This window comes from Manacus vitellinus, unplaced genomic scaffold, assembly GCF_001715985.3.
Source record: "Manacus vitellinus isolate BGI_N305 unplaced genomic scaffold, ASM171598v3 scaffold_44_pilon, whole genome shotgun sequence".
Lineage (NCBI taxonomy): Eukaryota > Metazoa > Chordata > Aves > Passeriformes > Pipridae > Manacus > Manacus vitellinus.
Genome location: NW_021940565.1, coordinates 3,582,401 through 3,608,800, shown reverse-complemented (window position 1 = coordinate 3,608,800; position 26,400 = coordinate 3,582,401). Strand labels below are relative to the sequence as shown.

At 42.9% G+C, this 26,400-nt stretch overlaps 1 protein-coding gene across 5 annotated transcripts in view; it reads right to left on the bottom strand.

Annotated features, from left to right (window-relative positions):
- The window catches only part of MTA1 (metastasis associated 1), a 77,132-nt gene extending 51,837 nt beyond the window's left edge, over nucleotides 1-25,295 (bottom strand). For 4 of the 5 annotated variants that reach the window (XR_003916046.1, XM_029962241.1, XM_029962242.1 and 1 more), the window contains exons 1-3: nucleotides 25,144-25,235; nucleotides 10,040-10,107; nucleotides 7,550-7,643 (exon numbers count right to left, since the gene is read on the bottom strand). Coding sequence is in view for 4 of the 5 variants with exons in the window: in XM_029962241.1 (XP_029818101.1) it covers nucleotides 7,550-7,643; nucleotides 10,040-10,107; nucleotides 25,144-25,171 (190 nt within the window). In the remaining variant the exon portion in view is untranslated. Of the gene's footprint in view, nucleotides 1-7,549; nucleotides 7,644-10,039; nucleotides 10,108-25,143 lie in introns of all 5 variants that reach the window. The other variant, XM_029962244.1, reaches the window with a different exon arrangement.
- Nucleotides 25,296-26,400: the final 1,105 nt, after the last annotated feature.

Here is a 26,400-nt window from a genome sequence, read left to right as displayed (position 1 = left end):
ATGATGCCTGTGAAGAAGGTATTTATTCATTCACCACTGGGATCAAATCACCTCAGGTTCACACAGTCACACTGGCTCACCAAGCTGAAAGTCACAAATCTGCTACCAACAGAGAAGTTCTGAGGGGAGAGAGCTGCTTTTGGAGACCACCAATGCACCATCAGATTCATCAGGCAGAAGCTGACACACTTTGAGTGAGGCAATAAAAGTGAAGTCTTTCCTCTTTTCCAGGCATCAGTTCTCTTAAACCCTAACTCTTCTTTCAGGATATCACACTGTCCCATCCTGACCTCAACAGCATCTGCAGGAAATGCCCATTGAAAAGGGTAGTTTATTTAATGAATATATTTTCTTCTCCTCACTCCAACCACAGCCAATAGATCACAGCCACAAGATTAACTGGAATGTAACCAAGTGCCTAAGGCCAGTCTTGCCACTCCACCCTACCACACCACCACACACATTCAACTGCAACACTCCAGCATTTCAACAGTCAGGATCCACCATGTCTGGCTTCAAGGCATCCAATTTCCATCCAACCAGTTCTTAAATGTATGCCCAAGTAAACACATGAAATCACATCCACACCGATACACAACTGATCCAAAACATCTCCAGGCACCTGTCTTGTAAGAAATAAATTGTATGTTTTGTGTTCATTAGCAAGTATCCTGCCAGTTATGCAAAATAAAGCTGTAAAAGGCAAAATACTCATTAAAAAAAGCTGCAAAGGTCCTCCATGATGAACTGAGAAAGAAGATATCAGACTTTTCCTTCTCTAAGAAATTAAGGCAGTTACTGGATTTTGCAAAATCATGGGAAAGGTTTCCCAGACTGTAGCATAATGAGCTGTAAAGCCTCATACGTGAATTGTAAAACTCTAATTTTACAGCAGCATTACTCTCAAAGAGCAGACTTTTGCCTGCAGCTTAATTCAACAGTTGTTGCCAAGAAACATTGCTAGTCAGAAACACACACAGGTACAGTTATGATTTACATACCCTTAAGATTAGTTAACTATAATCCTTATAGTTATCCAAAAAAATAAAGCAAGCAGAAATGAGAGCTCTCAATTTTATAAAACACTAAAATTGCATTTAGTTTTAAATAGGCCAACATTATGCCAAAGGGGGTGACAGAAAATTATGTACCCTACAGGTTCCCCACAATTTATCACTGTTTTACTGTCCTGAAAATAGACCTGTGGTTTATTTGTCCCTCAGGTAGGCTGCTCCAGCAAGGAAGGAAAAAAATAGTAGCATAATTAAACCAGACTGCAACATACAATAGCTGTTACAGCACACAAGCTGTTAAGCATACAGCAGCAGGCACTTTAGGTTTTAATATTTTCCTGGGAACTGGAACACCAAATTTACATTTGTGCCACAGTTTCATGGGTCTGCAATTTATTTACTGAAGTGGATTCTGTTTTAGTTGAAAATTAATATTGTGCCTGCTATCCTGCACTATAAATACACCAGCAGCAATCCACAAACAAGTCAGCAAGTTCCAAGCTTGCTTTCCTGAAAACCGAAGGATGCACAAATGAAAAGGCAGTTCGTGCTTATACTTAAAACAGCTTTGGAGAATGACAGCAGTGCCCTGTGTAATGCAGGGAAAACACTGTAAGGAGCAACCTAAAATACTTAATATCTTCAGTATATTTGATAGCCTAGAGCTTTTAAAAATTACATTTTTCCAGAAAGTGTGTCAACTGCTGCGTGCCAGTCAAATCCACAAACAAAACAAAAGCACCAGCACAACCAAGCTAATCCCAGGAACTGCACCTCTTCAGGTAGGCTTGCCTTTCAACTAGTGTTTTATTTATGTGTCTAGCTTTTGTAATAACATACAGGTGGGGGGAAGCACACATGTTGTTCTTACTCCAGCTCTGCTATGCACAGCCTTTTAAAAATCAAAAAGCACAATACATTTTTTCTTAAAAACAGACAGGAGTTTCTACAGGTAACAAACAACTCCCCACACGCACAGAGGCAAAACTGTCAGACAGACAGAGGTAAGAATATTCCAAGAAATAACAAACAAACAAATAAATCTACACAAGCATCTTCTCTCCTTTTCCACTGGCATGATTTAGCACTGAAAAGAATGAAACTGGCAAATGCATTCGGAACTGAGGGAGAACACAGGACTGGATCCAGGACAGGAACCTCTACCTCACTGAAGTCATGCAAAAGCACCTTGACAAAAACTAACCAATACCACCTCCCACCCCACTGACACCATATCACCACCTCTGCACAGACAGCAAAAGCTTATTAAATCAGAGTATAAACCACAACAGGGTCTGTCCCAGCCACAGCTCCAGGTCAAGTCTGTCTGACACATCTGCATTTCACCTTCCTACAGCTCACCCACTCACACTCTAAGTGAAGCAGACTCCATCCTCAAGAATGGTGGCCTATGAGAAGTAAGAACCATAGTCTTAAAATATATATATATATTTATAAAATATCCAAAAAATCTTTTCAGAAAGACTTGCCTGCATTTTGACAGTACTGTAGAGTAAGTGCTATGGGAATACAGGAGGTACAGTATATTGGGACTTCAATGCTCTCCTAAAGCCTTACTTCAAAATTAATCTCTCTGATAGATGTGCTTGTGCAGATTTGAAACTAAACATTTAACCGTAATAACAAACAGTGATATATCAGCTATGCAGAAACAGCCAGGGGAATGCTGCAAGGAGCATATTAGATTAAGTATTATTTGATATTTGATGACAGAATCATTAATAGGACATTAACAGAGCTTGAAGATGACTTATATTGGGAACAAGAGACAGACAGACTGAGCACAAACAGCAAGACTCATGTGAAAGCTAACATATATGGGGAAAATAATTAGGAAGAGTAAACTTTGAGTTGGCAGGAGAAACCCAAGAGGCAGTAATTGTAATTTAAAATGACTGGGTGTGTGAGATGTGAAATTAAACATCAATATTTGCTAGACACTAGAAAGAATAGCAATTTGCCATAGATCAGATTGGGCTCTCAACAACATCAGAGGCAGAAAGCATCAGCCCTTTCTCTGCATTCTGGGTGTTTTACAAGTAGCTACATGACAGAATTCAGAAATGCACAAAGGCAAACAAGATACAGAAATTAGGTTTAGAGAGCACACCAGGCTGTCCAACTAGGGAGACAGTCTGTAGTGACAGAAGAATTAGTTAACAAGGTTATCACTAACAAAATAATGTAAAGGAAAAAACTGGAGCCAAAACATTGGGAAACACAGTAAAGCCAGCGCTGGTGACCTGCATAACAGCTCCTTCAGCAGCAAAGGAAGTTGTAACTCTTGCTGCTCTAACAGTTCATCTAAGGAACTTAGAAAGACATTAAAGAAATGCTGCACTTGAATAAATGAACAATACAAAACCAGTTTCCTTCTTCCAGGTTCAGTTTCAAATGGTCTGTATGAAGCCTTAGCCTTATTTATTTTCTCTCTACCAAAAACCAGATTGATTTGTAGCTAAAAGAATATATGATGAAAGTTTAAACAACTAAAAATCCTTATACCTTGACACTTTAGAAGGAGTTTGCCACATCATCAAGACATCCCACTAGGATTCCTGCCACAAATTCCTTGTCATCATCTTTGCTACCTGTAATAGTGGCCATGGCTGCAAAACAGACACTATTTTGGACACTTATTGTATCTTCCCTCCCTGCACTGCTCCCAAAGAGAAAAACCACAGCTTCCTCCTCCCAGTAACAACAGAGCCAAAGTGTCATTAGTGGATATGTGAATTTGACTCCTCTTAAATCTGCAAGTGTGGTGTTGGGAAAAAATGGAAAGGGGGAATAAAATGGAAGAAATAAAATAAAAACAGCTTATTTGTGAAGCTATGGTCAAACTTTATTTAGATTGGTGTTATCTAAAATGTAAAAAAAAAATTCTCAATAGACTCCTTACCTCTCTAGGCATGCAGGTATCATGCAGCTCATGGACTGAATGAGCAATGACATTTAACTGCTACAAGACATTTATTTTCAGAAGCTTTGGCACTTGCCAAACCATTCTGCTATGTGTGCCTGGCAGCCAAACATCAGCTGCTGAAAACTAACTACAAATCTGCCAAACCAGCCAGCACTAACTACTCAGTTCTCCAACTGGTCACTCATTGCTTTGCAAATCGGGATAAACATTTTTATGAAGTGAAAACTGTGTCCTAAGGCAACCCACAAGTATCCAGACATGGATGGGGGTGGATCATTAGAAGAGATGATAGGAAGCTGTATTCCTGCTGCTGAAAATATTAACTTGATTATGAAAAACTATATAAGACATATAGAGAAAGTATGTAGTGATAGCACCCAACAGCAGCTTGAGGAGTAAAGTGTCTTTCCCATTTCTCTTCCATCAAGACCTGCCTGCAATCTTCTTTGCATACAGTATCTCTCTTAAACCACTATGAAGTCTCTGAGCAAGAACATTAAACAGTTTCCAACTGGTGAAGCAGGTTCATTTCAGAAACAGGTGGAGAAATTCCCTAGAATAATTTGCAAGGTGATTAAAAAGGCTTATGAACAAAAAGTGCTAACAATGTATGGAAGACATTATGAGGCTGAAAGATTTACAGGACAGCCCAGATAAGCTTTATATCATATGATAAAAATAGTAAGATCACAGATCAAATCCAAGAATCAGGTTGCATACATCAGGCGTTAATTTACAGCCACCAACTACAGAATAAGGTGCTTCCAATCCATTTCTCTGTGTAAAGACTTATGAGAAAAGACAACATTTCAGGCTTGTCTGTTTTAGATATCTGATGGATCATACAAGCTAAAGTGGCTTTTTTTGCTTTAAACTTCAAAACATTCATTTCACAATCACACCTTTTTCCTTCCTTTATTGGAAGAGTAATATATATATATATATATATATATATATAATTTTTCCATTCACGTTCTGGCCGTATCTTCTCATTACTTGGCTCTCTCACTGCACTGATCTCAACAGTAGGTCTGAAATAAAGGCATCTTAAACAGAAGACTGTGTGAATCCAGAAATGTCTGCAGTCAGAAAGCTCCATTAATCAGCTGAACAAAGGCAGTTAAAAGATCAGCGATGCAGATACGTACATCTACTGCAAATGCATCAAAATGAGGCAACAGGAGACTTTATGGAAATGAATTCAAAGTCAGTGACAGTGTGGGGTATCTGTACTAGAATCTTAACATCCACAAAATTTAATTTCATTATATCATGCAAGATGTAGATATTTTTTTCAGAGTAAAGAACTAATGGCTGTCCAAAACCTTCATTTTACTCTCTTCTCCCTCCTTAGGAAGAACGGAAGCCACAGAACAGCACATCTATCTAAATAAATGGAAGTCATTGAGTAGCAATTTTATTCTGCACCAGAAAGAAACATACTGGAGAAAATGTTAGTTACTAATGAAATTTACCCTAAGAGGCAGCCTCAGTTGTCTCTGGTGGCTCCATTAATAGGATTGTGCTACAGAAGAATTTTCCCATCTTTCAAACACATATGAACATGAACAATGAATTATTTGTTTGCATTAAAAAAAAACCATTTAAGTTTCTAATCACAAAGAGAAATCAGCCTTTGCAGATTCAAAGAGCATTTATATGGGTTCAAACATGTTTCATTGCCAGTCTCAGACATGCGTTTCTGTGAATCCTTCCTACCTGCTTCCTTTACTAAATCTAGTGAAGTGAGACACAGATGAAGGAATCAATAGTCATGTTGTTTATGGTGAAGCTCCTATTAAGCTTCAGGATTCTCAGATACTGCTGTATTGAAGAGATATCAAAAAAGCTTTGCCTGCCACCACAATTCTGCCAGGCAGCCAAACCCCATCTCAGTGCCTCATGACCTTTTCTTCAAGGTATGGGAGCAATGGAGGAATTATTTGGACAGATTCCAATCTACAACAGAAAATACTCAAATTTATTAGAAGGGACTAGTTTTGCTGCATGTTTTCCCCAATAGCATTACAGCAGTGAGAACACAGCAAGATACTATATTCATTGTTAAAACTGAATATCTGATTTAATCAATCCCCATGCAGTAAAACTATGTAAGATTTGTATTACATATACATCACTCTATTCATATATACACCAAGCAGCACATTAAAAGACAATAATGCTTGCCAGCTAAATCATAATTCTCACATGCCCATATCTGATTGCTTCTCTTTCATTTATGCATGTGCCCTGAATTACAAGGATTCATATGGTTGTCCATGCTTTTTGCTAAATTTTAAGCGATCTGAACAGCTACATCTCACACACTCCTCTACTTACAGGAAAAAACAGTTCTGTAACTCCACCCGCTCAGTCTTTTTCTCCCTTTCAATATGTCTGTTTTGGAAAGTGTTATATTGGTACTGTATCCATCACCTTGCAAGGATGGGGCAAGAGGGACGTTGAACTGGCAGAGGAAGGTGTAATAAACCTAAATCTAATTCTCCCTGGCAATTTGAATGGAGTCAAGCAGGCTGGAAGCACCTCACATAAAGTGGCAAACGTCATGTAAATATGTTGCTCTGTTTTAAAACTGTTTCTATAATTGAAAAAGAATTGTAGCATTAAATTCTTGTTTAGACATAAGAATTTATTCATTCTTATTATGATTATTTACTCAGCTAGTTTTCCCACATGCCTCTGATCATCCTGGGAGAGGACTACATGCCTACCTAACACAACATTCTGTAAAATAAGAAAAAAAAATAATAAAAAAAAAATCAACAAACAAACAAGAAATTAGTTACACAATGTATACACACAAGGGAGGCTGATGTAAGGTAGCATGAATAACCTTCTGAATTTTATGATATTTTCATGCTTTTTTTAAAAATCAGAACATAATACTCAAAAAAAAAGTTCTAAACTTCAAGTCTCCTCTCAGCATAGACACTTCTTTTCTGAACAAAAGGGCTTGAAATATTCAAAACAGAGATAGCAGATCCTAAAATTCTCTGCTTTTTAAGTGTATTTACTGAACAAGTTCAGACAAAAGCTGTGTCACTACAAAAAATATTAATATTGAAATGTAAAGAGAAATCCTGTTAGTCAGGTTTCAAGCTGGCCACATTTCAAGTCGGTTTCCTCTGATCAGTCTATTTGATTTACTTATAAAGAATGTTTGAGGGTTTTTTTTAATCTACAAACCAAACCAAGTAATTCATGAGAAGTAATATGAGACAGGGAGAATACTCCCTTCTCATTCCAAAAATTAAAAAATTCACTTCTCTAGGGCAAGTAGGATGATCCTTTTTACTCAGCTCTAACTGAAAACTTTTGTGTTGTCCCCCCCAATCAAACTATACACAAATGAGGTTTTAAAAGGTGTAAGGAAAGGGGAAAGGAAAAACAAAAAATAACATAAGGGGGGGGCAAGTAGAAAGAGAAGTCAGACAAACAAGTAATGCAAATCACTGAAAAGAGACATTTATGAATAGTAAGATTGATACTTGAATTCAAATATCAAAGTCATATCCAAGTTTGACAATTTTGCATAGAAGCAATTTAATTTGAACACAAACAAGCTTACTTGCATGTTTGTCTGCCAATACAATAAGTGTACTTGATATGTCTCTCCTTCTGTAGAAACACACCACCTTTGCTTCCACGTTTCCATTGGCAGTCTGAAATAGGGGGAAAAAAAAAAAAGAAAAAAATTGACCACTAATCAAGAGCAGAACTGTTCACACTGACTAGGAACTGCAGAAATAATTTGGAGTTTTGCACAGGAGCTACACAGCATCTACTTTTAGCACTTCCTTCTGCACGTGTTATCTAACACACAAACTCCAGCACGATCCCTTCCAGGGTAGGGAAATTCCAGGTAGTTTGGTCCTTCCCTCCTAATTGTTTCTGTGGGATCACCATTTTTAGGTTACAGATGTTTCAAGGGGTAAGAAAAAAACCCCACACTTACCTGCAATTACAACATATTAAAAAGCCACTTGGCTATTATTGAGGCAATACCTACATTAAGCGAAATTCAAATGCATCTTTAAAATCCTAATAAAAAACTGTGAAATATAACAACAGAATTCAGATCTAGACTGTCCTCCAAACTCTGCAGGGCAGCAGGAAAGCAAGAAAGAACCAGGCCATTCTTATTTTCACAAAAGAAATCAAGTAAGGTTTTCTTTATCTAACAGCACTGCTAAGCTAAACAATGACAAACATACAACAAAAAAAAAATCATTCCAGAAGGAGAACCAAGGAAGCTGGATCAGGCAATAAACTCTACACTGGTGACAACACACAAAAAAGGTCTGAATTTTTGAAAGACTGTTTTCTTTAAACTCTTAATATTATACAGGTGATCAATTACTTGTAAGATGGCACTTGGTAAACTGTGAAACTGGGTTTTTACAAGCTCTAGGGGAAATAAACCTCCTGGTTTGTAACAGCACCAGACAATTTAAGATCTCTAAAATAAACCAAATAATGAAAATGTAGCTTAAGAATTGTATCCTACTGCTCAAGAGTCTTGGAAAATCATAATGAAGGCACACAGTTTCAGAAACTAGAAGACTAAAACACAAATTCCATGCTGGGAAGTGTCCAAAAAGGGTAGTGTCCACAAGGAAACAAAAACTCATGTACATGCTTGTTTCTAAGATGTGAATGAAGGAAAAGTTTCAACTGTTATAAGACCAGTTTTCCTACCACAAAGAAAAAACCACCAGACAACACATAAATGCACAAGTATTTCCCTTGCAGAATAACAGTTTTTAGGACAGAGCATGCACACTTTCTACCATTTTCTGTTAAATATGTCAGAACTTTCAAATTTTGAGGAACTAAAATACAAATGCAGGAGCCATCTTCTTAAAACACAGACAGCTACAATGGAAATTTATCTGATTTATTTAATTATCCAGGTTTCATTTGCACTCAGTGAAAAAAGGCAGGACAAGATATAGGATTAACTTCAACCTGAAAGACCCATTTCAAAGAGTAGGTCAGAGAAATTACAGCTCAAGCAAGAGTTGCACCAAGACAGGAGATCCAGGCTCAAAGTTCATTTCTTTAAAGGTATGGGGAAGAATGAAGAGGAAAAATAAGAGGGGAAAACAATGCTTTCTAGGAAGTGATTGACAAATCTGCACCCTGTGACAAGTGGAGCACAGCTGGTGATACCTCACGGCTAAGGATCCACTGGGAAAATTTTAAGAACTCACTCGCATTTCTTTAAGGGAAGAGAGAAGATATTTCTGTAAAAGACCTCCACTAAAAAAAAAAAAGAAGGGTTTACAAGGATGTCCTTACCTTCAGATTCTTTATTTGTCATCAAATTGATACATTTTGCATTCCAAGTAACTCTTTTAGAACTACATGCTTTTCCATCACTGGTTGCTGAAGAAAAATACTTAATTTTAGTCAGCTAATGAAAATTCAAATCCAAACCTTCTGTATGGGTTGCAACAACGCTGGTAATTAAACCCAACGAAGTGGTATGTTTAGGACACAGCCAATGGCTTCAGAACAGTCTTACCTCCTCAGCTAGGAGCTCAGTTCAGCACTGAGAACTTCAGCTGCCTTCCCACATACAAACCATCACCCTTTCGGATCCATTGAAAGGGAATTTGGCAGATGAAATAATGCACAGGCCCAAAGGACAACCAGCAAAGATAAAGTCTGAGGAAGCAGATAATAGTTACAAATCTTTCTGTTGAGCAAGAGCCTCCCCCAAGAAAGATCACACTAAAGCTCTCTATCCTCTAGGCAAACTGTTATATTATCTTTATCTTCCACGATCCTGGCATGGAACTGAAGAACCTCAGAAATCTCCTGCCCTAAAGGGGGGCATAATCACCTTGAGAATGACCTGCCATTGACATTCAGTCCTTTCATACCAAAGGAGAACAAAAAGGTCTTAAAGCATTCCAGAAAATTATCAGAGAACAAAAGTATTTTTAAGCTTCTAATTACCAGTGAACTGCTAAAGAATTGTTTTGATTTTAATCAAATCAAACAGATCATAAATTCAATTAACTTCAAAGACTTGATGGAAAAAAATGTTTACCTTATTGAGCTCTTCTATTCTTCGTATCAAATAAGGGTTACTTGAAGAATTTTCGAAGTAGACATAATCTGACAAAAAGAAAAAAAGAGACTCTTTAAAATATGAACTGCTAAAAATCAACCCAAAACCTCTGTCAGCCTGGAAAGCAAAGCATATGATCTTCCTTCTCTCTCTGATCAGATTATTTCCACTTTGGTCACCCTGTTGTTTTTTTACTTGCTTCCTCTTCCTAACAAAATCCAGCCAAACTTCTCAGCAGTAATATGTGATCCTTCTCTCCCCTTCCAGCCCAGTTTACACTTACTGTCATTTACTTAGAATACAAATAGCTTCACTCTGTCTCTCTCATCTTTCTCTCTACTCCCTGGTCTTTTACACCTATATGATCCTAGAATGCCTCAACCAAACTCCACATATAACTATACAAACTGTTCAGTAATACCTGTATATTTTCAAGCAGGATAAACATCTAAAGTTACACGAAGAAAACGAGTTCTTCACCCAAGACAGCACCTTTAAAAAAATCACAGAAACATCCAGGAGTGCCATATAAATTACTAGGGGTATTACTGAGCTCCAAAAGCTTCAACACTGCTTTTTACAGGTAAAGAAACAGATACTCTAGAGTCCAAAATGGACTTGGCCTCTCTCTCCTGACACTCCAGAAGCCAAACCCTAAGCCTGAACTGAGGCAAAGAGAGGGCTGAATCCACCTTCCCGCCGACAAGGTGCTGACCTTGCACACAGATCTAACAAGAATTCCTTCCAAGACTACCTAAGACGATTTCCCTCCAGATCTCCCAGCTCATTTGTGTTTGGAGCAAAACACCCATAGCCTCTGGGCACGCCTCAGGTATCTTCTGCATAGCCTACATTAGCATGATGCTCCAGGATGAATGAGTGTTTAGCAGTGTTTGCCCTCTGTAAACAGGGACAACTACCAAAGCTGTTAGCATCAATCTCCCTGAAATCCTTGTTAAAAGGGCTGTAGGAAGCAGAGATACTGTTCCCTCCTCCCCGGCCCACAGGAAGGAAGACATCCTCCCAAGGGCCTTTGCTGCTGTTAAGATGTGATGGGTGAATGTTTTGGTGTCTCCCTGGCCACCCTGAAGATAAAAGGGGGCTCCTTAACTCTCCTGGTGCAGCTTTTCCAATTCCCCGTGTAACACTACTCAAGCTACAGACACCGATTTTTTTAGACTACTGCTTAGAGCTCCTGTTATCCACAGGTCTCCCTGGATTTACAGACCAAGCTACTTGCTACGTGAGACACAAGAGCACAGCAGTGACTGCCGGGCCAATGACCCAGAGGAAGCTGCAGCTTGCACTACCTGCAAACAACTCAAGTGTCCCTTTAACAGGGCTGGGCTGCCTTAGGAGAGAGGTCACTAGTCAGGAATCCCAGGGGTTACAATCCCAAGAGCATCAAATTTTAACAAATCTGTTCTTCAAGCTTTTGTCTTTGCAAAAAAACGTGCTGTATGCCATGAGTTACAAAGACACCTTGACAGCGAAGTCTCAACGTGGTCTTGGTTGAAGTGAAAAGTGACAAGTTGCAATGCCAGTACTCAGCACAAATCTTGGGTTACCCAACCAGAGTGTAACCAGGGCTAAGAAAGCATTGAAATAGCACACCCGATTTTTTCAGTTTTTGTGCACTCTCTCCTCCAGACCTCTCAGACTGACCATCAGCTATCTTCACACACGTTAACATGCATCTGAGTGACTCCAAAACTTCCCTCCCAATTGTAGGAGTTGGTTCCTCTTAAATGTCACATCCCTACAGGCTTTAAACTGGAGAATGATCTCGCATGAGGAATACAGTTTGGACCTCTGGTTTGTAGAAAACAAAGTTCACAGAAATGGTTAAAAACGCCCAAGTAACTAGACACTAAATTTCCATTCCCAAACCCTGGCTCTGTGCAGAGCCTCAAACAGGAAACAACAGGCTCAACATTACTACGACCAACTCTACCAAAAGTCCCAAAACCAAACAGATATTTGGCAGCTTCAGCAATAACAACTGCTGACTGAAATAACAATGATGGGCATTAAGCAATTTACTGATCAGCAGAGTAAAGAGAAATTTCTTCCACAGCAGAACTACCCATGCCCTACAAGGGCACTGCAGTGGAGGGTGTTAAAAGCTTTGAGGTGCTTCCAAGCTCAATGTCCACCTCTCACCAGAAGGCTCCAAATTGTGAAGAAAGAATAAGTTCTTTCCTTCCACCCCTCCAATAACTCCTAAGACAACCAGCTACTCCTCACTTCAGATATTTTGGTTGAGGCAGATGGAAAAATCTTACTTTTCTAAACACTATGCTTGAAAATTAAAAATTAAAACTAAAGGAAATGTCGATCTATGTCTTGAAAATATAACCTTGTCTTGAATTCCATGGTCTTCAGGTGGCTGTTACAAATGTTCATTGTTCATATAATTTGCAATCAACTTTTTTTGTGTGCATGTACGTGTGTATATTTTCAGAGACACATTTTATACCTCAAGTGAACATTAACTCAATTTTTCACGTAACTACAGTTTATTGATTGTAAAATCTGGCACGGATTTAAAAAAAGCTTATCACAGATGAATGGTTTACCAAAGAATAGCTCACAGTGGTATCCAACAGTTTTGAATAATAAAACCCCTTAACATTGTCTCAGTCAGCAGCAGGAACATCCCCAAACCCACACCGTGTGACCAACAGCAAACCAACCTCACAGGAACCAGCCAACTGCACACTGCTGGCAGAAAGGCAGAGCCCAAGCTGTCCCATGGGATGCTTCAGGAGCTGACACATGACACTGTAGAGGTGCGTGCTTAGGCCAGTGCTTGATGACTTCATCATGACACAAATCCACAGCCCAGTACATCTCATCCATGTTTCAGACTAATCCCACAAATATGTTAAGCATTTCACCAGTAGCTATGCAACTAATGGAGACCTATTTCCCATTACTCAAATTACCTGGAAAAGGGTTTCTTCCTCTCAGCAAGTAATGCAGAGCACACTGCAAATCACATGACTCAGAACGTGAGCAGATCAGAGGGGGCTGATTTGCATTTTTCATAGAGACTTTATATATTTGAACTAAAATTAAAATGTTATCCTGCATAGAAAATTGTTTGAGTTACTCTTCCACATTTACAACAAGGAAATTTTAAGTTCAACAAACCAGTCTCCAAACTGATGCTTGTGGTGGTGAGAACAGTCCTCTAAAATTGCTCCAAGAGCAACAAAACCCACAAAGGCTGGTTTCCTGCACAGGAGGTTTAAAGGAGGCACAGCACTGGTCCCACACTCCAAAACACCATCTTTCTCCTTGAGCAGCACTTCCCTTCATCTCCAGCTTCCTCCCACGCCACGAAAGTGCACCCTTCCCATACTGTCTTCCCAACTAATACTACTCCCAGGTGCATGTGCACAAACATACACAAGATAACAGAAACCTTCCACAGGTTCCCAACAATCCAGTTGTCAATGAGAGACACGCTGTATATGCACAACTGCCAGGGTCTCTGTGCCCTGGACTGAAAGAAGGGATGGGGAAGGAGACAAAATTAGCAAATCTCTAGGCAACAGGGAGATAGGCATCTCAGCTCCTACTAAGAACAGGAAGGAAGAGTTCACTAAAACAAAAAATAAGGTCTAGGGACAGAAAAGTAGAGCCTGATAACAAGCAAAACAAGTCAGACCCTTTGAGCTCAACATACTGTCTATCCTTGCTGATTTATTTCCTTTCCTACTTACACAGTTGCAGAAAAGGACTAGTCTAACTGCTCTGCATCCCACAAGGATGACATATGCCTATACACAGCAACCACCATAAAAAGCACATGAAGCTAACCCCTCACCACTCAACTGCCCAAAGAGAGGCTGGAGTTTCAATCCCATACCTTCACAACACATTAATTCGATCTCCAAATTAATCAGCCACGCATCCACATCACGATCATAATTAACAGCATCGCTCATGCACATTATAGTTATCTGTGATAAGGCTAAAACAATGACTGAGGAGTATGGAAATACCACAAGACAGTAAAGACCATCACACATGTCATCTTCTGACTCAAACTCAAGATGTAGTTCTTCCTCTTGCCTGTGCTGTTATGGAGCAGAAGTACCCACGTACATAAATCTACCCAAAAAAAAGCCTTTATATCCTGTAATGGTTTTCCTGAATGTGCACAACTTGCTAGAAAGCAATGCTGTATTACACAGGTACTGACTGAACTGCAAGAACACACAGACACAAGAACATTTGCAGTGGTCTAGCAGCTAAAACTAGAATGGCAGCCTACAGACCACAAAAGATGGAAATTTTTCATAAAGGCGGTAAAATAATTGTTCTCAATTAGCAATGAACATAACAGAATTTCTTTTTGCTCTCGAATACTTTTAATACATTATTGCAAAATAACTTCCTCCTCTACCTTCTTCATGTCAGCTGTTGATTATGTCTACATCAGTACATGGAAAGAAAAATCAGGAAGCGGTACAGCAAAATAAAGAACACACACTGTCTAGAGGTCATATATTTATAAGATTAGACATGTCTGAGCTACCTAATAACCTTACAGGCTTTTAGGTGATCAAGTCGCAAAAATGCCCAAAAGTATTTTTATCCTTCCCGATGTACATTTGCCTTTCAAGCTACAAGTGCTTTCTGAGGACTGACCTGCCTGAATACTCCCTACCTTTCCCACAGAAAGTCTTACACACTTCACCAGCCTACAAACGTTCTCAGGACTTAAGGGAGGCTGAAGCCTTTCCATTCCCACACTCACTACCACTGTTGGGTAACAGGTGCATTTCCAGACACGTGATAAAGCAGTAACTTCACAGCTGTGTATTTCCCCTGCCCAATCCACAGAGCTGCTGCCCTGAATTAAAGATGAGCATCAAGAGAGTGCATAAACTTATGATGACCTGCTTATTTTATGACTTCTCTTATGGGAAATATATGCCTCCTCATAGTCTAGGTTTCCAATTCAACTTTGAGACATTTTCTTTCATTAAGATCCAGTTTTTAAATTATTCGCCAGCTTGGCCCCTAAACCATCAGTGATGTTATATTTTGGGTAATACAATCCCTCCTGGTCCACATTCCCATGAAAGAGAAGGCTGCAGAGGCAACAATTCTTTCAGCCAATAGTCCTGCAATCTCACCTGGCAGAGCCCAGGTCCCACTGCCTTCTGGTTGTTGAAAACACGATGAAATGTTTAGTTACAGAGCAGACAGAGTTTCAACAGAGAAAGCCTTACCAGCACAATATTTTCATTACCAGAAAGACAACACCGAAACAGCTGTTCCTGTTGCTAAAAGAATTATGAGGTCCAATAGATCTAGCAGTATACACAAAACAGGTATTTACAAGCGAATGTCTTTCATGGATCCACAAAGGTATTGAAGACATACTGTCAGTACAAGCTCAATTTGTATTTACAGGACAGCAGTATTTGTGATTACTGCATGCACAGGGTGCAGCAAGCTAAGGCTGAGGCAGCACAGGCTATGGGCAACACTCAACTCCTTAAAAAAGGTGTGGAAATGCCAAGCACACAAACATCTGAAATACCTATGACCAATTAGCGAAGAACATGGCAAAAGCAAGCACCATCTCCGGCAGAAATCTCCACTCCATTCAATCAACAGCAAAACATCAGTAAATTTAGCAAGGATAAGTTGAAGTATCCCAGTTAAATCAAGACAGCTTTGCTCTTCTTTCTTGAGTAAGGACTATCTACACACTAACATGGTAAACAATATGTTCATGTTACATTTTCTTCCAAATGTGCAGAACTAGAGAGGGACAGCCAATGTTACTTGGATGTTTTGAGATGAAACCTATGTATCACTTTTTCTGACTCGCCTCCAAAAATCCAGGTGCAATATTACCCAAACCACCACCCAAAGGAGAAGGGATTCATGGCAAAGTCCACATAGCAGGAGTACAGACTATGCACAGATCTATTAAAAAGTTGATACAAGTGTTTATCTCTGCAAGCTCTCCTCTTATAGCAAGAGTTATTACAAGAAAACAAAACAAAAAAAAAACCAAACAACTGCCCAAACAACAAAAATACCCCACTAAAACACCAAACCTCTGAAGGACCTGTAATGGCTACAAACAAAAACTGAAGTATCTACCATGCAGAAATCTGCTCAAGCTAAGAAATATTCTCTATCTTTTTGAAGTAAAAAACCAAAACAAATCAAAGTTAATAACATGCAACTTGCTTGGTTAAACTGCCGGTTGCTTGATCCAATTTAAACTCTGAAACATTAAGGTATTTGGAACTTCCCAGAGGTCTTCTGTTCTTTGTTTTCTATCATGTCAAGGCAGGGGGAGGAAAAATTCCTGTCCAGCCATCTCATATCATTTTTTGCCTGATTTTTAGTGAAACAAGGTTTATGCAACTCCATTATCCATGCATTAGTTCTTCTCTATTAACTCCTGAACCCTTTGTTCAGACATTTCACAGAGGGACAGAAGTCTCAAAGATAATTAAGTTCTGATCACTGTTCCCTATCTTAAAGACATAGATACTAAAACTACAAGAGAAAGCGAGAAAGGTAAGATAGATAAGTTAGAGATATGAAATGGTTCCCATTTCAGAAACAATTAGTAGACTAGGTTTTAAAGCAAGTCACTAGAGATTCCACAGTGTTTGGAAGAATTATCAAAAGTGGTTGCTTTCTTATGCACCTCCCAACACCTGCATTGTCAGTGCTGCTCAAGGTAGGTCCTGGGCTCAATTAACTTCTGAACCAGTTCATGATGGCCAAGTGTGCTCCCAAATGTCTCCCCCTCTGCCATGGAAGAAGGCAGGTATTCTGCATCACAGCAACAGTCTAAAGACTGAAGATCTCAGCATGGGTGAGGCACAAATGGTGCATATGGTACCTTTCCCAGTAAAAGTGTAAGTTCCAAAGGAGTGGAAACAGAAGGCGGCGAAGAATCACGTAATGGAAGAAAGAATACAACTTTTAGATTGTCAGTGTCCTTCTTTCTGTTCCTCACAGCACCACTGGCTGTTTTCACTCACAGGTGATCTGAGGTAAAAATCAAAGACAAAAGCCTGCTGGTCCTCTTGCCAGAGTGGTTATAGGTGCCAGCTGCACTTCATGGGTCGCTCTTAGATAAGAGCTGTGCCATGCTGAAGTAACTGCTACTAGGGATGCCAGCTTAAAGGTAAGGTAGGAGACTGTGTACAAACAAGATTTGAAAAGAGACCACGAGAATCCTGGAAATAAAATTAAGCTTCCAAAGCACTACCCCGAGGATAAAGAAGCAATTCTGCTGTTAGAAATCAATTATATGGCAGTTCAAGAAAACCAGTTTCAATTAATCCATTCCCAATATCCCAGCTGTAATGTAGGCACATTTGCATGTGGCACTGACCCTTCAGGTTCACTAAGTCAACCTCATCCAGCTTCCAGCAGGACAAGCATATGCTAAACATTCCTGGAGAACCACTTTTTTAATCTGTGCTCTTCATGAGATATCTAAGCATGATTCTAAGGCCTCTGGGCACAAAGCATAGTGTCTGCATTGTCTCCTCTGCCACTTCAGTTTCCAGAGATGTAGCCATACAAACACTAGCTGCAGTAGCAAAGTTGTGAGCCTATGTAATTTCAGCTGCATCCACTACCACTCTTCGTGGGGCAATACCATGAACCAGCTCATGGAAATAGTTTGGGTTTAAAAAGAGAAAAACGTCCCCCAAAGAGAGCAGAATGGTCTAATTCACAGAAGAGCCAGAGAAACACTTGAGCAGATGGAGAAACTAGTCAGAAGAGAGCTCCTCAAATCATGGGGGAGTATTTGGTGGGGGGGAGACGGAAGAGGAGTATCCTCAAGCTACACCCTAACAATCATCTTCTGTAGCAGCCAAGAGAACAGCCTGTTCTGTTGTAATTCTCAGTGCTAAGGACAGATAAGAAAAACATTATTTTCCAAAAGATATTCAGGCAACACAGAAGATGACAAGAAATCAGGTTCATATTTCCTGCAAGTATCTCAAGAGCTGCAAAACAAGAACCTCTGAAGTACCCGGACACCAAGTTTGGTATCACCCTCAAGAAACAAACAAACAAAAAAATGTTGTGTTTTTTTCTTTGAGTTTGCTTGTTTGTTTAAGAGCAATGTTCAATTTCACTTAGTCAATGTGAATTAACTGCTCTGGCCATAGTATGACAATATAAAGTCCAGAGGTAGGGATTTCAGTGCCAGATCAGAAACATCACGGCTTCACAATGTAAAACATGGACAAAGTATAAACTCCTGCCATAGTTTTTGCAATTGTTTCTTCAAATGAGAGTGCCAGTGAAGCTGATTCATCTCCTGCCCTTCAAACAACCCCCTCAAGTTGTGACAGCCTCTCCCTGGATGGCAGGAGGCACACATGCACGTGGTAAACCTCATTGGGAATTCACACAGGTCAAACAACTGTCTCCAACCAAAACAGTTCCCTGACCTGCGCTGCACAGCCTCGCCGAGCTGCGTGAGCCCGGCAAGGGAAGGAAGGAGAGGACAGTAACACATCTATGCTTGAATCAACACCCTACCAAAAGAAACATCCACAGAAACTGTCTCACTTGGCTGGCTCAAATTTGCTCAGATGTTAACAACTTAACTCTATAACGACAAGCTCTGTGCTAAATCAGGGATCATCTCTTCACGCCACACTAACTTTATGCTTGGTCAAGTATCATCTGTTCTCCCGCATCTTGCATAAAAGCATAAAGTCCCCAAATTAACCAGAGCACATCACATGCAATTTAACAGAAACATTACCATGGGCCACATCTGACAGAGATCATGATTGGTGATCTGGCAATGCACGGAACCAGAGCCATGAAATCTCAGGCATCACAACTGAAAAGCTTGTGAGTAACGAGACCGGAGAAGCCCAAATCTTTCTTCCACTTGCAAACTCACTTTTAAGCTGCCAACTAACTTCTCTGCTTTGCTTCATTGATCAACATCAAGTAAAAATTATCTCAGAAACACTTCTCCTTCCAGATGGTGGCCCAGCCAAAGAACTGGAAAAGGAGAACACGTGCACGGTTCCTTCTGGGCTGGGTTACACAGCCCAAAAGCTTCACAGGTCCTTCCGGATCTGGTTTTAAAAGTAAAGAGGGGATGAGAAACCATACCAGAACTTCAAAGACACTCTGAAGCAGGGCCTTTTTGTATATTGGATCTATGGCAGTGAGCTATAAAGAGCTAGAACCATGATATCTTACAACAGCACTTTTCCCAACAGTTCCAGTTATGTAAACCTCACGGGAAACTGAGGCAAAGCAGCTGCAGGGTTTGGTCACTTACCTGCTTGGGGATTTAAAAAAAAATAATAATGCACTTGCAAAGCAATAAGATACAGTGTAAAAACAAACACTTTACTTGGTGCAGAAGTAACACTGACTTCACAGGTTACTTGTTGCCAGCAGATGTGCGGAACTACCAGGAGGTGACCTCCAACAGTTCCTACCTATGCTTTCAAGTGACCCCGAACTGCTCAGGAGTAGTTTGTAAATCAAAATAAAAACAGTAACTATTCTCATCCTACTGGGGAGAGACTAAACACTCTATTTATTTCAAGTCAGGATGCTTAAACATCGAAAGTTGCTTGAAAAACGACTAGATGCAAGCTAAGGAGAATCTTTTACATTCACACAAAATCTCACTAGTTAAACAAAAAAGTTTTAAGAGTCCTTTCCCCACAATTTCTTATTAAAGTGTCTTTTATTCACCATCACTGAAAGGCAAAACACATGAACAAGACTGAGAGGACCCAGGGGCTGCCCAGTAGCAAAATGGGTACTGCCAAGGTGTTACCTGTCCTCCTCCCAGACCCCCACGGCAGGCAGTGCCACCCACCCCAGCCCTCCTGGTAGGCTGCCCTGGCACAGCCTCCCACCCACCAGCCCGGGACCTGCCTAAACTCACCAACCCAGTAGAAACCTGTCTCCTTTCCTCTGCTGACTTTCCAATGGGCCAGTGACACGAATCTGGCCCAAGAGGCAGCAGGTGAGCACCACCTTGCTGGGACAAGAAGGGGAAAGCTGGATTTCCCCACTTTGGCAGAAGCAAGCTTAGTGCTTTAGCTCCATTTTGCCAGCTGCAAAGGGTTTGACAGCTATCACAAGCCCACGGACACAGTTGTCACAGCTCCAGCCCCAGACACACCTAAGCTGGCAGACAACACTGTCCACCATGAAGCATTTCCCAACAAAAGGCTAACAAATGCTGAAGAAGTTCGATATGGGGGAGAGGGGGAAGGGAAGGGAAGGAAAGGAAGACTGTAACACAGGAGAAGATAAACTTGTGCAACTAGAAACAATGAAAGGAAAAGATGAAGAAACCCACTGCCTGGCTGTTGCTGAAAGGTGATAAGCTAGAAGCTGTCTTAAATTTATTAGGGCCAACGACTGCAGAAGCCTACTAGTAATTTTCAAGAATAAACTCTCATTTTTATCTTTACTGGTTATTTAATACCTCTCTCAATGAAACCCACCCTCGGTTCAGGTTACCTGCAAAGTTAAAAAAGAAAAAAAACCCCAACAAACACAACCAAAACAAGGATATCCCACAGTAAGCCTTCCTGCCACCCAAACCACATATACACTGACAACAAAGCAAGTGAACAGGAGGTTTACATGTGATCCTGCAGTTAAATGCTTTGAATTTGCTTCAGATCTGGACACAGCAACATACTTTATGCAAGTTTCCTTAACAGCTCTCAGTTCTTTACCAGGAAAGGCTCAGAATATTATTATTGACACTACTGTGATGTCAAGAGGACTGATGCACCACTTGCTCTGCTCAGAGCTCTCCAGCAGAGTATGGACATCAAGACTTGTACACTGCCATGAGAGTCTGGATGCCAAGTGGGACTATGTAATGGGATGGGGGGCAGGTCAAACCACAGTCCCCAGCCACACATTAATAACACCCTATAATAACAGAGAGATGATGTTATACTGCCATTCTTAAAAACTTTAGGGACAACCCAAGTTTTTCACACTGAAATAAGATGTATGACTGCAGCACAGGCAGGCACATCACCACCAGGAAGGAAAAAACGAATGAGAATAACACCAAGTAAGTTGTGGAGCTTCAGCCTCCAGCACACTGGAATAAAGCTGCTGGGAACCTCAGGTGCCCACATCAGGCACTGTGGGTCATCATTTCCCCTACCTTAAACATGTTAGATGCAGCAAGTACTGATGTGTCTGGCTGACTTGTGATTGGATCTCCTGATGCCATTTAAACATACCTTAAATATACCACAGACTCAAAAACAGTGATAATTTTGTAGCCAAGTACTCTCCCAAACAAGCAAAAAGTCAAGAACATACAAAAAGCTTTTCATCTAAAAGCATAAACTGACATTTGTCTTGACAAAAGTGTTGCCTTCAGTAGTTCTTCCTCCATCCTTCCTCTCCTTTCTTTCCCCATCCCCTTGTTACCAGCCCTCCCACTGAGACCATTCAGCTGTTCACACAGTCCCACAGTGAACCAGATTGGGTGTCTGATGCAAGATTAAAAATAATCCAGGAAAAAACAAAGAGTGAGGAGGAGGGAAGGTGGAAAAAAATTAAGTTCCTCAAATTACTGCAAGATGGAAATCCAAAAAAAAAAAAAATCATTGTTTCACTGCATCCAGGGAATGCCACAGGGGCATAAACATGCACTGGAGCTCAGTCAATGCCACCACTAAAGAAATACTTGTCGCACTACAGTTACACTCTCCTGGAAAAGGTGGAGACAGAATAGCTGTTGGAAAGTCTCTTGATACCAAGATGACCTGTTCTCTTCCAGGCAGCTGACACAGCACTCTCCTGAAAGTGGAGCCTGGCACTAGCTAGTACAATGAACATCTCTCCCACATGCATTTTTTCATTAGAGGCCCCAAATTCCAGCTGAGAGGTCCCAAGCTTCTCAGATCTGGTGTTTATCCAACATTCCCACGCGGTCTGTGATCGTGCAGACCAGTCCACCATCTCCACTCTCATCATGCTGCCATTTATTTCATGGTTCTACAGCAGCTGTTAAGAAAATCTTCACTTCTGTTACACTGGAGGCAGGCAATTCCAGGATTTCCTTCTGGCCAACGAGTAAGATCCCATACCTCATTTTGGAATGCGACACCCTGGCATCTTCCCTACATATTTAAAAGTTTCGCATCCCCTGTGAGCTGTGCTAGCTTGTGACAGTCCCATTTGTATTGGAAACCAACTCTCTCCCCATCAGAAATGTATCAGTAGAAACTTGACAGGAACCAGGGGAACCATTTGCTCTCTCCAAACAATTTGATGCCACCAGTCAATTTACCCACAGAGCCTGACATTCAAGGGGCAGCTCCTAAGCCCCCAGCATGCTCACTGTACTCAACACAGAGGAGAAGACTTGCATGTCACCCTCAGCTCCCACAGTCCAGGCTCCTCAGCTCGTCTACCCAGGAAACTACTGCATGTCAAGAGAGCAAGACACTTCCTGTCCTCTGGAAGACCCTTCAACTATACATTTAAAATCAGATGTATAAGAGAGGTGCAACACATCCACTGGCTTCTGAATACAAAAATTCAGTGTTTCATGACCAGGCCAAAAGCAATGACCAGCCTTTCTGAGTCAACACTCATTTCTAGGAGTGGTATTGATCTCTAGTGAGGAAGCTGCTTTTGGCAGCTGTTGGGCCTGGAGTTCATGTGGCACAATAAGGTAGTCACAAGAGTAATAACAGATTATCTGCTGAGTGTTTGTCTTCCAGTGGGAAGTGTATGAAATGACTATGCACAAATCCCATTCAGGATTTAATCCTGCCCTGGAGTTCACACACAACTTCGGCGCACAAAGCCATTAGTGGGAGATACCAGCACCAGAGGTCAGAAACAATTCGATAATACACACCCCTGGGCTCAGGCTGAACAGAGTGCTCACACAGAAACAGCTGCATCCATCCATATGTTGATCTTGGTAATACATCAAATCAAGACTTCATCCATATGAGCCATAATGGAGCACTGTAACCTTGGCTGTCAGCCACCTGCCTTGTCCTCTGCCCAGAAAGACTACAGAGCAAATCCTGGACACCGTTTCCAAGCACAGGAAGGACAATAAGGTAGCTCAGACCAGCCAAAACGGATATACCAAAGACAAACCACAGCTGACCAACGTGACTCCCCCAGCTAGGACAAGGAGACTGGCTCTGTGGTTGAGGGGAGAGCAGGGGGTGTTGGACACTTTGACTTCGTGTCAAAGGCTATGCTAAGTCTCCCACAGCATCCTTTGAACCAAAATGCTTGGGTAACTGGACAATAAAGGTGGGAGGAAACCTGCAACGTGGCTCAAAGGATAATGATCAGCAGTTACAACCTTCACCTGGCTGCCCATTACTAATGGCACCCCTCAAGGATCAGCCAACCCTCCTTAAAAGCAGGAATAGGATGAGGGATAAGGGGAAAAGGGACAACAGCTGAACAACAGAAAATCCAACCAGGCACATGGAAACAAATATTTGCTATAAGCATGGTCAAACACTGACACAGCCCAAAGCTAGGGTGGCATCACCACCCTTAGAGAAAGCCTGGGACGGACCCAGCCCCAAGCACTCTGCTCTAACAGGACATTTTTTAGCATGAGGTTGGCCTAGAGACCTACAGAGGTGCCTTCCCACCTCCTGTGGGATGCACAGTACAGATTTAGCCATACAAAATGCTAAGAGATGACATTCCCCACAAAACTTGGCCATTAAAAGACGAACAATAATTTCCAGGAAACAACTCCCTTTGCAAGTCACACCAGGGTGAATTTTCACAACTCATCTTGTCCACTATCCTTCTGCTCTCAGCATGTCCATCCCAACACAACATTACATGCACACTATCAGCTTGGAGCAACCCAAGACGCAAAGCTGGGACAGCCAAGAGTCATCCCTTATCCCTCTACAAAACCAGGCACAACCAAAAAAATAGCATGAACGTGACAAAAGAAGTAGCATTTTTCAGAGCACAAAGTAAGGCTAGGCCAGAACAGCAGAAAGATCAGAAAGTAGTTGTTGATGGAGCACAGCCAGACAGGATGGCTTGGCCACCTTTGCTATATTTTTTGTCTTGTTTACTTTACTCCAGTTTTGCAGAACTCCACAAGAAACAAGGCATTTAGAAAAGGAGAGAACTCCACGAAAACATCTTCCCGTACATCCTGTAGTCCTGGGGAGAAGGAAGCTCCACGGACCAGCTTTTAGGAAGGAAAATGGCCGAGCACAAATTCATGCCAGACCACCCTCAGTTTATATTCCATAAAATGCAGTCCCAAACCCCATCGCCTCTCCTTTCTCTTCACGTGAGCCAAAACAAAGGACAATCAGACAGGAGCGCAACCCTGAATAGAAGACTAATGGGAAAGCATACAACAGAACAGCAAGAGTGGAAGGGGAGGCCAAGATCTGCAGGACGTGCCTCACGCCAGCCCCCCGGTCTATCAGCAGCCTGTGCCCATCTTTGTGCTCCTTATCTCAGCAACTCCTCCTGGCTCCCCACTCCGACAACCTCCCATGACGCCCATCCGAGCAGCCACTGCTCCCCGGGCCCATCCCGGCGCCGCGGCCCCAGGGCTGCCCCGCTTCCAGCCCGCTCCACCACCTCCCTGCCCCAGTCCTGGACCTGCCCAAACCTCCCGAGCCCCCACCAGCCGCATCTGTCACATGCCCCACTCCCGCCCGAGCCCCCTTACGGCCGCAGGATCGTTGCCCTTCCTTTTCAAAAAAAAAAAACCCACTTCGGTTGAACATCCCGCTGCGGCCCCCGCCCCGGATCGCCCCGCTCGCGGGCCCCGCAGCCCCTCACCCCGTCTAAACCCACGACGGGCCTCCCTCCCCGCAGCCCCCAGGCCTTGCCCCGCTCCCGCCCCCGGAGCCCCCCCGGGCTCTCCCCCGGCTGCCCCGGCCCCCCCGGTGCCGCCGCCCGCCCCGGGCCTGCCCCGCCGGGGCCCCGAGCGCCGTCGGCCCGCCAACCGGAGCAGCTCGGGAGGCAGCGGGGAGGCAAGCGCGGGGCGGGCGGCGCCGGCGCGCCGGGACCGCTCCTTTAACCTCCGACCCGGTACATGTTGGCGGCCATGCCGCGACCGGGCCGAGTGCGGGGCGCGGGCCGCTCCGCCGCCTCGCAGGTGCCGGATCCGCTGGAAAATGGAGGCTGGAGCGGGCGGCGGGGAGGGAGAGCGGGGGAATTAAAGGGGCCGCGCCGGCGGACGGGAGGAGCGAGGCGGAGGGCGGGGCGGCGGCCCGGCGGCGGCCCGGGGAGGGGCCTCGGCGGCGGCGGCGGCGGCGCAGGGGAGGGAGGGAGGGAGGGAGGGGAAGGAGCCGGAGCGCCCGCCCGGGCGGTGAGAGGGCGGCGCTTCCGGCTGCGCGAGGGGAGGGACGGGACGGACGGGACGGGACGGGAGGGAGCGGGGTTGGGGGCAGCACGGCCTCCTACACACGCGGGAGGAGGGAGCGAGGGAGAGACTGCGTGTACATCCACAAACACGGGATCAGACTGCCTGTGTGCACACGCAGATCGCCGGTCCTCGCACATGCACAGAGGCTGCCTGCACACACACACACACACACACACAGACTGCCTGTACATAAACACACACACAGACTGCCTGTCCTCATACACACGCACATACACGGCCTCTCCTCACACACACAGAGCCTCCTCACGTGCACAGACCACCTGTGCTCACGTACAGTCACACGCACACACACACCTGGCCACCCCTCGGTCACACACACACCCCTGTCCTCGCACAGTCCTCCTCACCCAGCTCTCCAGTCCCCACACATGCTCAGCCATCCTTGCTCACCATCCCTGTTCCGGCATGGACAGCCCTCCTCATACACACACAACAGCCTGTCCTCAAGTACAGCCCGACACACACACACACGCACTCTCAAACACTGTGTGAGATGCCCCTCACACTTGCACCTACATCCACATGCTGCCTGTTCTCCCTGTACGTCCCTCCAGCCCTGCATACACAGGAGTCCCATACCCTACATACACCTCCTGCTCAGGTGCCCCACTCCTCCACTGCCTCACTTGGATCCCCACAATGGTGACAGGGTGCCTGTTCCCTCTGCACTTGTGTCACCCACTGCCACGCTGGGGCTTTCCCCCCTCTTCGGGTGTCAACCTTAGAAGTGAAGTATAGCTTATGGCTTTAGCTTTCCCTTGCCCACTGACCCGGGGAGGTCACCGGTCCTGTGTGCACCAGGGCTGCACCACACAGGTACACCTCTTCCTCACTTGTGCACAGCTCCTGTCCAAGTGTTGAGTTCATTTTCCCCTGCTGGTTTACCTTT